Source organism: Patagioenas fasciata, chromosome 3, assembly GCF_037038585.1.
Source record: "Patagioenas fasciata isolate bPatFas1 chromosome 3, bPatFas1.hap1, whole genome shotgun sequence".
NCBI lineage: Eukaryota > Metazoa > Chordata > Aves > Columbiformes > Columbidae > Patagioenas > Patagioenas fasciata.
In genome coordinates this window covers 23,178,682-23,192,878 of record NC_092522.1, presented here as the reverse complement: position 1 = coordinate 23,192,878, position 14,197 = coordinate 23,178,682, and the positions used below count along the sequence as shown (strand labels likewise).

The 14,197-nt window shown below is 38.5% G+C and overlaps 1 protein-coding gene across 8 annotated transcripts in view; it reads right to left on the bottom strand.

Annotated features, from left to right (window-relative positions):
- The window catches only part of CDC42BPA (CDC42 binding protein kinase alpha), a 194,235-nt gene that overhangs the window by 61,129 nt on the left and 118,909 nt on the right, over positions 1-14,197 (bottom strand). For 6 of the 8 annotated variants that reach the window (XM_065834821.2, XM_071805938.1, XM_071805937.1 and 3 more), the window contains exons 13-16: positions 12,401-12,534; positions 10,713-10,955; positions 10,349-10,459; positions 3,608-3,855 (exon numbers count right to left, since the gene is read on the bottom strand). In XM_065834821.2, the coding sequence (XP_065690893.1) occupies positions 3,608-3,855; positions 10,349-10,459; positions 10,713-10,955; positions 12,401-12,534 (736 nt within the window). The remainder of the gene's footprint in view (positions 1-3,607; positions 3,856-10,348; positions 10,460-10,712; positions 10,956-12,400; positions 12,535-14,197) is intronic. The other 2 variants (XM_065834823.2, XM_065834825.2) reach the window with 1 other exon arrangement.

Below are 14,197 nucleotides of genomic sequence, written 5' to 3'. Positions count from 1 at the left end.
GAAGTGTCAGTGGTTACAGAGAACCCAGTTAAGAGTAATGCTGGTTTGAATTTCCTATTCCTAATTTGAAATTCACTTAGTGCTTCGACCACTCTTTGAAATGTAGTACAGCATGTTAGGCTCATGGTGAAATTCTATGTTGCTAGGCATCCTTTGAAACATAACACTCCATCCTAGCAAAGTAACATACTATCTTACTGTTCAAATGCCAAGTTTGAAATTCACCACCACTCCTTTTCTATATCAACAGATTCCATGCATATGATGAACAGCCTAGGGAAAAGGCAGGAAGAGATTAAAGCAGTGGCTGTCAGGGGAATTAATAACAGGTCCTGCTTCTGTTTGCAAGGCATAGATTCAAAGCTAATTTCTCTGACAGTAAATAGAACTAATTTTTTAAAAGATTTCTTTTATTAAGTTTTTATGGTTTTGTTTACATTTTTTTGTCCTGTATTTGTCTAAAACTTGTTCTTTAAAGGTTTTAGGGCTCAAAGCAGCCATAAATGGTGGTGGATTAAGGAACCTCTGGATGGGTGAAGGAGCCCAACAGTTTTGTAGTTTTCTATATTTCACATTCTTAATTCAACTGGTGATTGTCAGTAACCCAGTAAGCCAGATTGCTATAGTAAAACACAGAAACAAAGAAGATAAATATTAAGCAGAGAAGAATGTGGGTACAATCTATCATACCCAAATATCAACGCAGCAAACCACAGAGCTGTGACAGACTCCACTGTCGCACCTCAGACAGCCAGGAAGATGAAAATAACACACTTGCTTTGAAGCCTGGCATCCTCCTGTCCCATCGAGTTTTTTCTCTCATCTGAAATTTAGCTAGGTATCTGCTCTTCAAGTTTAAGAAATCATACATGACCCAGCTTTCTTTTTGTCAGTAAAATAACTGTAGCATATCACAGGCAAACAATGTGAAATACAGCTTTATGGTATCACTTTGTAACTCCAGCTCTTTATTGCGGCTGTACAAAGTGAAGAAATATTTTATCTTACTGCTTTGAAACTAAAACAAGTAGACCCGGTACAAACACCAGCCCCCAGTCTTCTTTATATCACACACTTTAAAAACAGCAAACACTGTTTTGTAAAGCTTTCTGCTTTATACATCTATCACTCAATGACAGGCTTAAAAGAAATTTCTACTAACATGATTTATTTTAAAGATTCTTGCACCTTCTTCTAAAATATTTAATAACGACAATTCTAAGAAATAGAATATGGTGCTACACAGATCACTGGCCTGATACTGCGTTCCTGTGTTTCTACTTTCAATAGACTGCACTTTATCAGACTTTGGCAAAAGGCAATCATATTGTACAGAGAGGTGGTTTCACTCCCTTGAAAACTTATGCTGTTGAAATAGCAAAGGTAAGCAAGCTTACATTTGAAGGAAACGAAGATAAAAAAATACCTAGTTCAAAAAATGTCAGGAAGCCCCACCATGTAAGTTACATAAAAAAGGACACACAGATTTTGACCAAGCTCTTATTCACTCTATGCTACAGCCCTTATGAACTAATGCAACTTCATCCTCTTACCAAAGCCTGGGTTTTTTTATGTGCACTAAAGATTATTTTTAGACTATTTTTTCCCCCCAAACTGCACACGCACACTTCAACACCACACCCATGCCAAGTCTATTGTTGGAATAATTCCACTTATTTCAGCATAAAGCCTCCAGGTGGTTCCTTTTCAACACTTAGATTGAACACCTCTGTACTGGCAGCCTCACAAAAAGCTCCGCATGCCTGATTACGAAAGCTAAAAACAATATGTGTAGGCAGAAAAAGAATTTAAAAATCACGTTCTCTTAAGAAAAACCACCAAATACTGAGAACTGAGCAGCAACAGCAATTCTTCCATTCCTAACATTTAAGCTTCCCTTTGAAAACCCTGAACTACTATAAAGGTCAACCTGTAGCACGCCTTGAACAGTGGACTTCTGCACTTCTGTGGAGTCCTAATACTTGCATGAGATTCTGCAGATCTGGTTAACAAAACCCAGCTAAGATCAGATCTTCATTAAGCACCCATCATGTGCTTGGATACCTGACTTTGTATGATACTGAAGCATTTCTCCTTAAGAGCCACGTGTTGGATTCTGGTTTTGTGATGCACTTCTGTTCATGCTCTAAAATGTTCTCATACACCAACATTCGACAGACATACGGAAACACATGGTTACATCAGCACTCACTTTAGATTTGTGTCCAGTTTTGGTTTTTTTATTATTTTTTTTATTTATAGAGAGAAACTAGACAGAAAGAAGGTTTATGAACCAGCTAGCATGAAGCAGACTAACATTTTTTAGGCCATTTTTCCCGATAAAACTCTAAGAAGTTTTTGCTCTGGTCAGTGGTTGGAGGCATGATCTTCAGCAGCAGTTTAATTGGCAGAAAGACATATTCATGATTCTTTATTGAATATTCCTCCTTCTGAGACACTACTGGGTTGACATGGCATTAAAGGAGTTCCATACTACTGCCTTTATATGCATAGCCTTTTGTGCATTTAACTCATAGGCCAGTAAGACCATCAAGTTGTGGTGCAATGAAAGCATGCCAGTGATGCAATTTTTCTCTCTCAACCTAGAGCAAAGCAGTGAACTACTGTGGTTAATATGTCCTATGAATAGCCAGATTCTTGGAAGAAACAGTTCATCCACTGCATTCTAGGCTGTATGATCTACTTCCCCTGCTGGAAACAATTTACCAGAGAAGCAGTGTTCTCACCTCTGTTTGCATAAGCTTTTTTTGAAAAATTCTTTATCTGTTTTACTACTCATATTTAAGGACTCACTACAGTTTGGTGAGGCTTTCAGCAGGAACTTCTTCATGGTTTTTCTAACACACCATCTTACTACAACAGCAGAAAGAAGCATCTATGTTAGGAGTCTATAAAGCATTCTGAATTTTTTATGAATGAACACATTCAGTTTATGAGTATTTCCATTACTACACCATCCAACAGAAAAAAACTTGTTTTTATTGATGAATGCCTCAAGGAACATTCTCAAGGCCAGTTATAAGCTCCATCACGTGGGGGAGAAAAAAGCAGGTCTCTAACAAATTACCATGTCAGAAGAGATAAAGCAGCTTATGCCTACAGTAGTCTGATGACTGATGTTAACACTGGATGGAACCCAGCATGGATTAGCCTTAGTCCGCATTACGTGACTGTTCCTGTGCTGGCAGAAATGAAGGCAATAGTTGATCTCTAACACATTTGTTTTGCATCAAAAGATGAAAATACTAAACAGAAAAAAAATGTAAAAAAAAAATTAATTTCAAACTGCAACATAAGCTTCAGGGGTTGACTTACCCCGAGCTGCAAGTCTGCAGCTCAAGTTACATACCTTGGAATGGTCAGCTAGTGCAAGAATTCTTGTGCAAAATTAACTCCTTCAGTACAAGTTTGTGGATTTTTGTGTTGTATTGTATTTTTAAAGGCACCTATTTTCCACCCTGGCATTAGCTCAGTCAAAATGCACCTGTCTGCACTACAGGTAAGGAAGTGACAGTGTGTTTGGAAATATACTAGGAGATTTCAAAAGATATTTTGAGCTTAAAGGTAAATTTCATACAATACTCACTTTTCTCTTCTGGTTTTCTCTAACTTGTCTTTCAACATCATGATCTCTTTCTTGAGGGCAAGCTGCTGGCTCTCTGCATCCCGGAGTTCTTTCTTCAGACTTTTTATTTCATTAGCGTGCATTATTTCACGTTTAGATAGTTCCTCTTCATAGAAAACACTTTTCTTTTCCAGGTCTGCCTTTAATTTAGTGATCTCCTGCTGGTGTTCTATACTGCTTACCCCAGGTGAGCGACCAACCTGTTTTTGCTAAAATAAACAGCCCCAAATTAGCACTCAAGAATGCCGAAAATTACACTTAATAACAACTCAATATTCATTAGTCTATGTTTAGAAAATATCCCATTACAGACTTGTGCTAAACACGTCTACCTGAACTTTTAAAAAAATTTTTTAGAGTATAAATCTGACTGTTATCACTTAGTGATTTAAATGTAGTAATAGTTTTCAAGCCATTGAAAATTTGATCATCACTTTAAACATCTCTGGTCACACTCTGAGTACCCTTACATGCAGTCAGAAAGTCATCAGAGAATTAGAAGATCCTTATGCTCCCACTCACATGGTTGACAGAAACAAGTTCAAGTTATTTTCAGGAATGGAGAATAAGGACTATGATACATACAGTCGCACAAATAATCTGTGGAAAAGCTAAACCAAGACAAGCAGAGGCTTAACTGAACGCTAAAATCTAGCTATGGAAACACTACATAGATTGCATCAATCAGGAGGCAGGAGGAAAATCTGACCTTTTTACTCAAACTGATCATTTATATCCTAGTAGACTAATAGGAAAAGCAAGCTTCAAACAATAAGAGTAGTTACTTCACTTTTCACAGCTGCACAGCTCTCTTAGTGAGGTCTTCTAGCATTTCAATAGTCTTTACACACTGCTTCAGGATACATACACTTTTGCATCAAATGCTGCACTCACTAAACTCAACGTCCTGACATAACATAGAGGAGAAACAAGATTAGGTTCAAAATGAGACAGTGGCAGGGCATGCACTGAAATCCAAGACTGGAAATAACAATTTAATGTAAACACGTATATAACTTGGTTTGGAATTTCTTCTATATTTAAAAATATGTAATTAAAGATAGTCTGAGGAAAGGAAATTACTTAATAAAAACACTATGTTTTGAGAAAATGCAGGTAACCGGAAAACCTATTTCTTCATGGTGACTGTCTTAAACCTTCAGGAGGATCAAAGGTATTTTATTAATTCATGCCATGAAATATTAAAATCCTCTCAGTTACCCCTAATTAAACATGGATTTGGGTTATTTTATTTTGCTGATGTATGAATAGACGTTAAGAGCTAAATGTAATCGTAGAATATTCAGATGAGCTGAATTTCTACTATGACAAATTCTATGAGAAAGCCAGGCCTTGCTGTTAGTGTCAGCAGAACATTGCAAAACTCCCTAAATGTATGAGCCAGACACGTGCTGCTACGCATTGTTTTCTCTAACTCATCAAAACGACCATCTGTTTCACCCTAGGAGTAACAATCCTGCCCTCAGGATGCAGAACGGTGAATCGGAGAAAGAAGATCCCATCTTAGTAGGAGGTGGTTTGGAGAAAGAAAGATTTAAAAAAAACATTTTTAAGGAAGTATAGGAATTTTCTTTCATGCACAAGCAATTAACTACTGAACTTATTTGTTATTGCCTGACGCGCTGAACTGCCTACATGTATATGGCAATGGAGCACATAAAAAGTTTAGGTTTTGCAACATCATCTATCAGGTATGTAAAATGTTTTAATGGTATCTCACATTTTTTCCACAATGAAAAGATACTAGTAAGACCGTAAGACAGATGGTGCAGTAGAAGAGAGAGCTGGAAGGTATTGTACAATGGTTTACGGAACTAGAGCAATATACTAAACAGAAACTGTATTTTGAATTTATGTAAGCACAAATTCCAAATAGATGTTTTCATATATGCCTGTTGCAAGTAGACAAATGGTGCAACTGAGACATAACGCATCTCCTGGCACAGAGATAGCCAGATGCCATAACCCTGTGCTGGAAGTCCTCCTGCTCTCTGTCTGTCAAACACACACACACAAAACCTCCACAGAGCAGCTCTTTCATTAGACAGTTATGAAGCTGAAAAGTCCAAACTGATAGCAGCACTCTCAATATTACTGTATGTATTGACACATGAATCACGTACTATGGATATCATAACTGTAACATTAACAGACATCAAGCTTTGCACTTGAAGAATAACGAATAATAATCATTAAATACTGCAATAACAGAGCAAGTGACATGGGGAAAACTGAATCCTAAATGAATGTACCATTAAAAATCTTGGAACACTTCTGGCTTATCATTAATGAGATTAGCCTTTTGTTACAAGTGCTATTTTGTATTCCTTCAGGGCTTGTATCTTGCCCTTTGCAGTTGGTAGTGATAATTTAACACGGTTAGGAATATGAAGAATCTTATTTGGGATTGTGATGCTACTAGCATAAAGTTTTATGGTATAAATATTTGCCAAATGCAACACATTAAGAAAGACACAATCTTCCTTATTACAGTCCTATTAATTATCACTTATGTGGATTACCATATTATTCCTCTCAATTTAATAACTTGCTGTTGCTCAGGTAGGAAGGGAAGAGTTCAGAGTTTCATTTTCAATATGCTACCTAAACATTTAACATGCAAAATTTAGTCTAAATTTGCCTGAAATGAGCTAACAAACGAATAAACAAAAATACAAATCAGCCATACAAATTAGCATGAAAAATGGCCTAGTTAGCCCAAAACAGATTCAGCCAACACACCGCTTCTCTATGTGTAGTTCAGCACATAAACAGAATTTTGGCTGAGTATACACCTGAGGCTTTATAACTAAGTTTACTGAAGTAAATAGCAAGTCTAAGATCTTCTAGTACACCTATGAAATGTCCTAAAAACTAACAATAAATATGTTTATCTAATGGTGAAGAACAGAAAGAGATTTGTAGGTATTATAATATTGCTCTAATGAACATTAAAGGCCTTCTTTTTTTTTGTTACATATAGCCCTATTTTTCAACGTTAATGGAAGCTTGATTAGAATCAGAAATTTATTACAAGTGATAACTGGTTTCTTTTGGTACCTTTCTCCAATATGTGGTCGAAGCCACTACCTTCTTCACTTACTCCTCCAGTACGCTTTCACTACTCTTACCATTCCAGTATTGCATTTAGCTTCACAGTGAAGAACAAGGATGAGAGATGCCCTACTGGGTGAGACCAGCATCTTCCCTAAAGCAGTGGCTATGTGGGGACAGCACCCCAGGCCTGCCTTTTTTATGTGGTCCATTCCCCTTGGAATACAACTGTTAGACCAAAGGTATCAGAGCGTACTTCTCTGCAACCTGGTCTTCATTAATTTGTCTAATCCTTTAATGAATCTGCTGATACTGTCACAACCATAAACTCCTGTGGAAACAAGTTCCAGGAGTTCACTCCCCACTGTACGAAGAATTACCATATTAAATGCATGTCCTGCTTGCTCCATCAGTGCCCCAGAGCCATGGTACTGTAAGGTCTGGTAAGCAGCCACTTCCATTCACCTTATCTACTATTTTTGTGATTTTGTAAAGCTTAAACATGATTTCCCCTCAACTTATTTCTGCCCAAATTTAAAAGTGGAATCCAAAGAGATGTTTACATATGTGCCCGTTTCAAGTGGACAAACGGTGCAACAGAGACATAATGCATCTCCTGGCACCGAGATAGATGGATGCTGTTCAGTGCATGCCAGGATGTGGGTTGGCTGCCAGGACACACTGCTGACTCCTACTAAGCCTGATTTTTCTGAAAACCCAAATACATGACATCCACTGGATCTCCTTTGTCCACACACTTACTGACAACTTCGCAGAAGCCCAGCAGGTCAGTGTTGCAGGACTTGGCTGGACGGAAGGCACACTGTTTTCCTCCCACTAGGTTCTGCTTCACCCAGGAGCTCACCAACTGTAGTCTTTACTAGAGCTTCTACCCCTTTTCTAAGGAAGTCCCACCCACTCCTCCGCAGTTCCCAGGGTCTTCTGGATGAAAGTCAGAGTGGCACAGTGGGCCATCTATGATAAGAGGATGCACATCTTGGCCAGCAGTTCCCTCACTTCTCCCCCGAGTTCCTTCAGAACCCCCTTGGCGAGGCGACTGCTCCAGCCAACTCCACATCTGACTCACCTGCCACCTCTAACACTGTCTGCACATCAGCCTGAGGCTGGTCCAGCTCACCCGACCAACCTGCTGCAAGGAACACGCTCTGTGCAGCAACTGCCCCTGCTTCAGCAGTAAAGTCTGATGCCCCAAAAACTTGTCAAGTGTTTCTGACACAGCCCTGTCCACTCACAGATCACTTTTTTCATCCCTGCCAACAAGAAGCCCCATGAGTTTCCTAAGGTGGCTTGTATTTCAGGAACTTCCCACAATCACCCTGAGCATCCTTTGCAAAGTGCTCTCTAAAGTCTCTGTATTTAGACCACAACAACCTGTACACAATCTGACTTCATTTATGGGCTTTTCTGTTCTCCTCATTTGGAGAAATTTTCCTTTTTTTTTCTTAAAACATTGAACTTTGTGATAGTCTCCTGAGCTTAAGTAAGGAACCATGCAGAGCTTTTAGCAAATGGATAATGCACTATCACAACAAATGAACATGATCCAAAGCGTGTTTACTGCACTGTGATATATTCCTAAGCAAGCTACAAATCCCCTTTCACCTTTTGATAAATTTGCCATGTTATTATACATCAGTGTATTGTTTATTCTCAGTAGATCTCAAATAGAATCATAGAGTGTCCTGAGTTGGAAGGGACCCACAAGGATCATCAAGTCCAACTCCGGTCCCTGTGTGTCCTGACACTGTGTGTCTGAGGGTGTTGTCCAGTCTCTTCTTGAACACTGTCAGGCTTGGGGCTGTGACACCTCCCTGGGTGCTGGAGCCTGTTCCAGTGCTCCAGCACCCTCTGGGTGAAGAACCTTTTCCTAATGTCCAACCTGAACCTCCCCTGGCACATCTTCCTGCTGGTTATGTCATTGGTCACCAGATAGAAGAGATAAGGACCTGCCCTTCCTCCTCCCCTTGTGAGGAAGCTGTAGCTGCCATGAGGTCTCCCGTCAGTCTCCTCTTCTCCAGGCTGAACAAACCCAGTGTCTCTAGCCGCTCTTCATACGGCTTCCCCTCCAAACCCTTCACCAACTTCGTAGCCCTCCTCTGGACACTCTCCAGTAGCTTTATATCCTTTTTATCCTGTGGTGCACAGAACTGCACACAGAGCTCCAGGTGAGGCCGCACCAGTGCAGAATAGAGCGGGACAATCACCTCCCTGCCCAGCTGGCAGTGCTGTCTGTGCTTGATGCACCTAAGACATGGTTGCCCTCCTGGCTGCCAGGGACACTGTTGGCTCATGTTCAACTTCCCATCGACCAGAACCCCAGATCCCTCTCCGCTGAGCTGCTTTCCAGCCTCTTGTCCCCCAGTCTGTATGTACAGGCAGGGTTGCCGTGTCACAGGTGCCAAGTCCAGCACTTGCCCTTGTTGAACTTCATGTGGTTGGTGATTGCCCAGTTCTCCAGTTTGTCCAGATCCCTCTGCAGGGCCTCTCTGCCCCCAAGAATGTCAACAGCTCCTCCCAATTTTGTGTCATTCCCCCAATTTTGTGTCATAAATTCCTCTTGCCTCGTAACTGTCATATGAATTCTTTGCCAATGGTAAAGATTCATGAAAGCAAAAGAAACACATCTTCATTTTCAGATAACTACCTGTATTCACAGCAGTAGAAGCTTTATAAATCCAAATTTCATATTGAAATGATTTATTTTCATTTAACAAAGGAAGGCAAGATAAAATGTCTGCAAAAATACCCCAAGTTTTCTATGCAGTAACTTAGTCTCAACAAATGTCCCACAGAATACTAATTTAAAAAACCCTGTTATTCACGTAAATTAAGACCAGAATAGGCCTAATCAGGCATTATGCACAAAAAGTTTAGTATTATCCTACTGGATGAAACACTGGGAACAGGATTTTGCTGTAAATGAACAGCAACTTTAGTGTGGAAACGAAAAAACTTTCTCACTTGATTTTTGAGAAAGTCTAATTTCTTCAGAGCACTGCATAAAATGCTAAATCATGGAATAAAATAACATTTGTGGCTTATTTAAATTCTGCTTGTGAAAAAACATGCATGTGTGAGAAATCTCATCAATATAAACAAAGTCTTCATGCTCAATGCTGCTCTTGTGCACAAATGTCTCAACTTCTGGCTGAAAAGCACAATAAATTACAACTTTTCCTTTACAATTACATCAGTTGACATCTATTGTGGAGGAAACCATTTTTCTTCTGACTTATGCACTGAGGAACAACACAGTACACAAAACGCCTATACAGAAACCTCCACAGGTTGCAGGTTTATCTTCACATACTTAACCATCCTACACTAAAAAAAAACCACTTTTAACAGGTAAAGTTAAACGAAGTAATACATGAAGCAATTTGATTAGAAATAATCGAGTATTAAGAAATACTTCAGTATGTAGTGAACACACTGGTCTGTTCATTTTTCTGGACAATAATGCAATGTGTGCTTGCATTAATATTCAGCAGCAACTGAAGTGACAAACTGACAATGCCCTTTTGTTCCACATCTGAAAGCAATCAAACAGATCCAAGCCCTAGTTGACTGGTAAGCTTGCAGGTGTTAATATCAAAACAGACTAACCTTTAGCCCTTCTACTTCGCTTTCCAACTGTTTAGAGTACTGTTCGCTCCTCTCTCGCAATTTCCTGTCTTTGGATGCCTCAGCAGCTGCGGCTTCAGCTTGGACTTCCAGCTACAAAAGTACATACGTTTTTAATGGGTAGGATTCTTAGACTTTTTTTCAAAATCTGTTGATGGTTTTTAATATAAGACATAAATCTTCAGCACTAAACTCAACACTTCAAATTATTAGAAAACAAAATTGCTACTGTTTGAAACAACAATCAAAGAGAAAGATTTACAGATAACATTAAAAATTACTTTGTCAGAAAACCTTACATAAAACCACTATTTCATAGATTCTGAACAGTCTTCTCACCACTTACTTCTTTTTTAAGTCTCTCTGTTCTGCGTAACTCTTGCCTTAAACTTTCTACTTTTTGCATCACCACTTCCATTTCTTCCTCCTTATCTCGGAGCTGGCGGGCAAGCTTTTGTTTTTGAGAGTGCAAGTCTGTCAGCCGCTCGTTCATCTCTGAGAACTCCTGCATTGCCAATTTCCGCTGGCTGTGTGCATCTTTCAGCTCTTTGGCTTGGGATTTTAATCTGTCACTAGACTCTGCCAGTTCCTACAGTTTAAAAAAAGAATTAAGTAATAAACCTAGAAAGCTGCAATGCCAATTCTGTCTTTGGATGCACATCTAACACCTTCTCCAGAGTGAACAGAAACTATATATTCATGTCTTTTCACGAATGCATCTACGACACAAATTGTATGCCTCTATAAATAAGGAAAGAGGCCAGGTCTTGCATTACTAAAGTTAGTAAGATTGTATACAGGTAAAGCAAGTCAGAATTTACTCCATTATTATAGGTTCAACACAAACGCTTTCAAGCACTTGCATTGAACTATAAAAATATCTTGCTTTCTTAAATTCAAATGTTGTCAGTGTAGTTTTTCAAGAGTTACTTAAATGAATAAAAGGAATAGTGCTTATCTCAACTGCTAAATGATTAAAAAAAGGTTTTACATTAATTGAATGGAAAAAACTGCTCCATGAAAACTGACCTGCAATGGCAAGTGTAATTTCCACACAGTGTATCATAATATCAAATATTACAGAAAGTTTCGGGCAATAAAACACTGTAGTGATTAACAGCAATATATGATAATTATTCTTTTAAAAGAACCCACGTGAAATAACACTTCTAGTGCTGTGATAAGTCTACAGCACGATACCTTCACAAAGCTTGCTGTGTCCTACATCTGCGCTACTACACTACGAATGAGGGACCACAACAGTTTAAATGGTTTAATGATGTTCGGCCAAACCGCAGCAGAACAAAGAAGCAAGGAAAAGCGAGTCTGAGGATGAAAAGAAGAGCAGCAGGAAGAATTAATATTTGGCACTGTTGACATCTATACACATTTAAAAGCTTTTTCTAAGGTTGTTAAAATGAGTTCCTAATCACTACAAGTTGTTTTAGAAGACACACGGTCTCTCTTGGTCAAACTGGCAGCTTTCAAGGTTTCAAGAGCCTTAAGGGTTAAAAGAAAGAGCATTAATTCCAGGTGGCACATCAACATTGAGTGTGGACTCTAGAATACTGGGCCAATGCAATCATGATGCGAAACAGGCTAATGTATTTCACACCTGATTACTTTTTCAAGTTGATTTAACCATGAACACAAAAAAGACCATGAAAGACAGTCTCTCCCATACTTTAGATTAAATTAGTTGTCTGGAATAGTTCTTCTCTATTCTGTCTTCCAACTGCTATCATTATCACCTTAATCTGAAGCTATGAAACGGGTTTTTTGCAGCCACCATGCAATTTGGATCATGGAGTTTTTCCCTACCTAGAAGCAGTCACCTAGGACCACCGGGATGCCATACATACAACATGTTAATTAATGTCCTTGTCTTCAAAAAAGAGGCAGAAGGCAAAGCAGGTCATGCTACACATCTATTGTCTGCTCATTAATTTTACGCTTGAAAGTTATGTCAAGCAAAATCAACAAAAATAAAACAGTCTTTAGAGTTTAGAAGAGTTAACGACTAAATGCTTTTACCTTATTAAGATCTTCCCGCTCTTGCTTGAGCGTTCTGACCTGTTTCTCAAAAGCCTTTATTTGTCTGGAAGCATCATCCAACTCCCGCCTTGCAGTGCTGGCCTCCTCAAGTTGCTGTTCTAGCTGACCAGAATCTAGAAAAAGCAGACAACTTCTAAATGTGTCAAGGGAAAAAAAAAATCACCAATATTCTACAATAGCATAGGTTTGAAGCCCCTTCAGCATTTGTTCTGGTTTCCATTTAATCACAAAATAATGTCATTCTTATCTGGCTTAGAATAGGGAGTAGGTTGTTTCAACTGCCATTATCCACTCTTAACATAACAGAATAAAAGGCCGTAGCTTGCTGCAAAACAATACAGGCAATGAAAACAACTTGTCTTTTCACATTATAATAATCGTGCACTATACACAATTCTGTAATGTATGCTTTAACATGATCTATACATTTGACTTTCATGCACTGTGATGTAATATATAACGCATCTTTTATTACACTGTAATTATAAGCAGCCTCCCTCATCACCCCAAATTCCCCCAGAAAGCAACAGTAAAAGGAACAGGTCACTCAAGAGCTGGCAAGTGTTCTCCTGTTGATACACTTAAAATTAACTTCAGACGATTTTACTTATTTCTAGTGTGAAAACCACTTGTGTTTATGTGATCTGCTTTATTACTACTATAAATACAGGAAAACTATTACTGCCAGTTTCTTACCAGCTGTGAGTTACACAATGAAAATACGTTTCTAAGCCACAGCTAAATAATGTCACATCAATAGGCACAAGTGCTACAACACAAAAAGCTGTAATCTATAAAACATGACAACTGAAGATTTCTAGCTAGTGGGAGGTTTTTTCCCTTCTAGTCCTTCAGCTAAAAACGTTAATTCAAAGCAAGATATATCTGAAGGTAGGTTAACTCCAAGTTAAGTGGGCATTTTGCTTTTGATTTAACTTGTGGCAGGTCTTCAGACCATATGCATTCACCTACAGAACAGGAACCCACCTATACTCTTAATAAGAGCTTTTTACTATTTATTCATAAATGCATCTCTTGGCGAAATCATACATTAACACACATACATTTCTAAGAGCTGCAATTTCTGAAACACAAGGATTTTATAAGAAAATGAATACCATTAGCTTACAATCAGGCAAATATTCACTGTTGTTTTAATTCATTGACTCTTGTTTAAAAATTTTGAAGAATTCATTTAAATAAAAGATGTAGCTCAAAGCCAGAAATTATTAACTGCTGCTCTTATGTAGCCTACTCTGAAGTCACCAGAAAAAAGTTTATATATGGCTCTCCTGAGCCAAGATAAATCCCTCTTCTGTGCATGAAGTACTTTGTTTCACAGCTCTGTTTTCGTCTTCCATCGCTGCCCTTTACATTTTTGGCAATGTGAAAGATTCCTCAAAGTCTTCTCCTATGTAACTTAGCGAACAAAAATTACATCTTTGACCTCAGAAATTGAAAGCACATGTTAGCTTGTCATTTCCTAGAAAACTAGGTAGACAAGAAAAATGTATTTTTTCTAAGACCCCCCAGTGATACTCCTGAATTTGACACAATTTCATGTTCATTTTTATTACCTTTTTGAGCAGGTGTTTACTCTTACAGCTCCAGAAGAGGCAGTAAAACAGCCTGAAGAGTATCACCCAAAATCTAGTTGTGACATAATATGCATTCAATGGTAATTTTCCATCTAATTACTCTAGTTGTTGCTAACATTTTAGCTAATATATGCAAACACTTACTGTAGGATGTCATTATGTTACATTTAATTGTCCA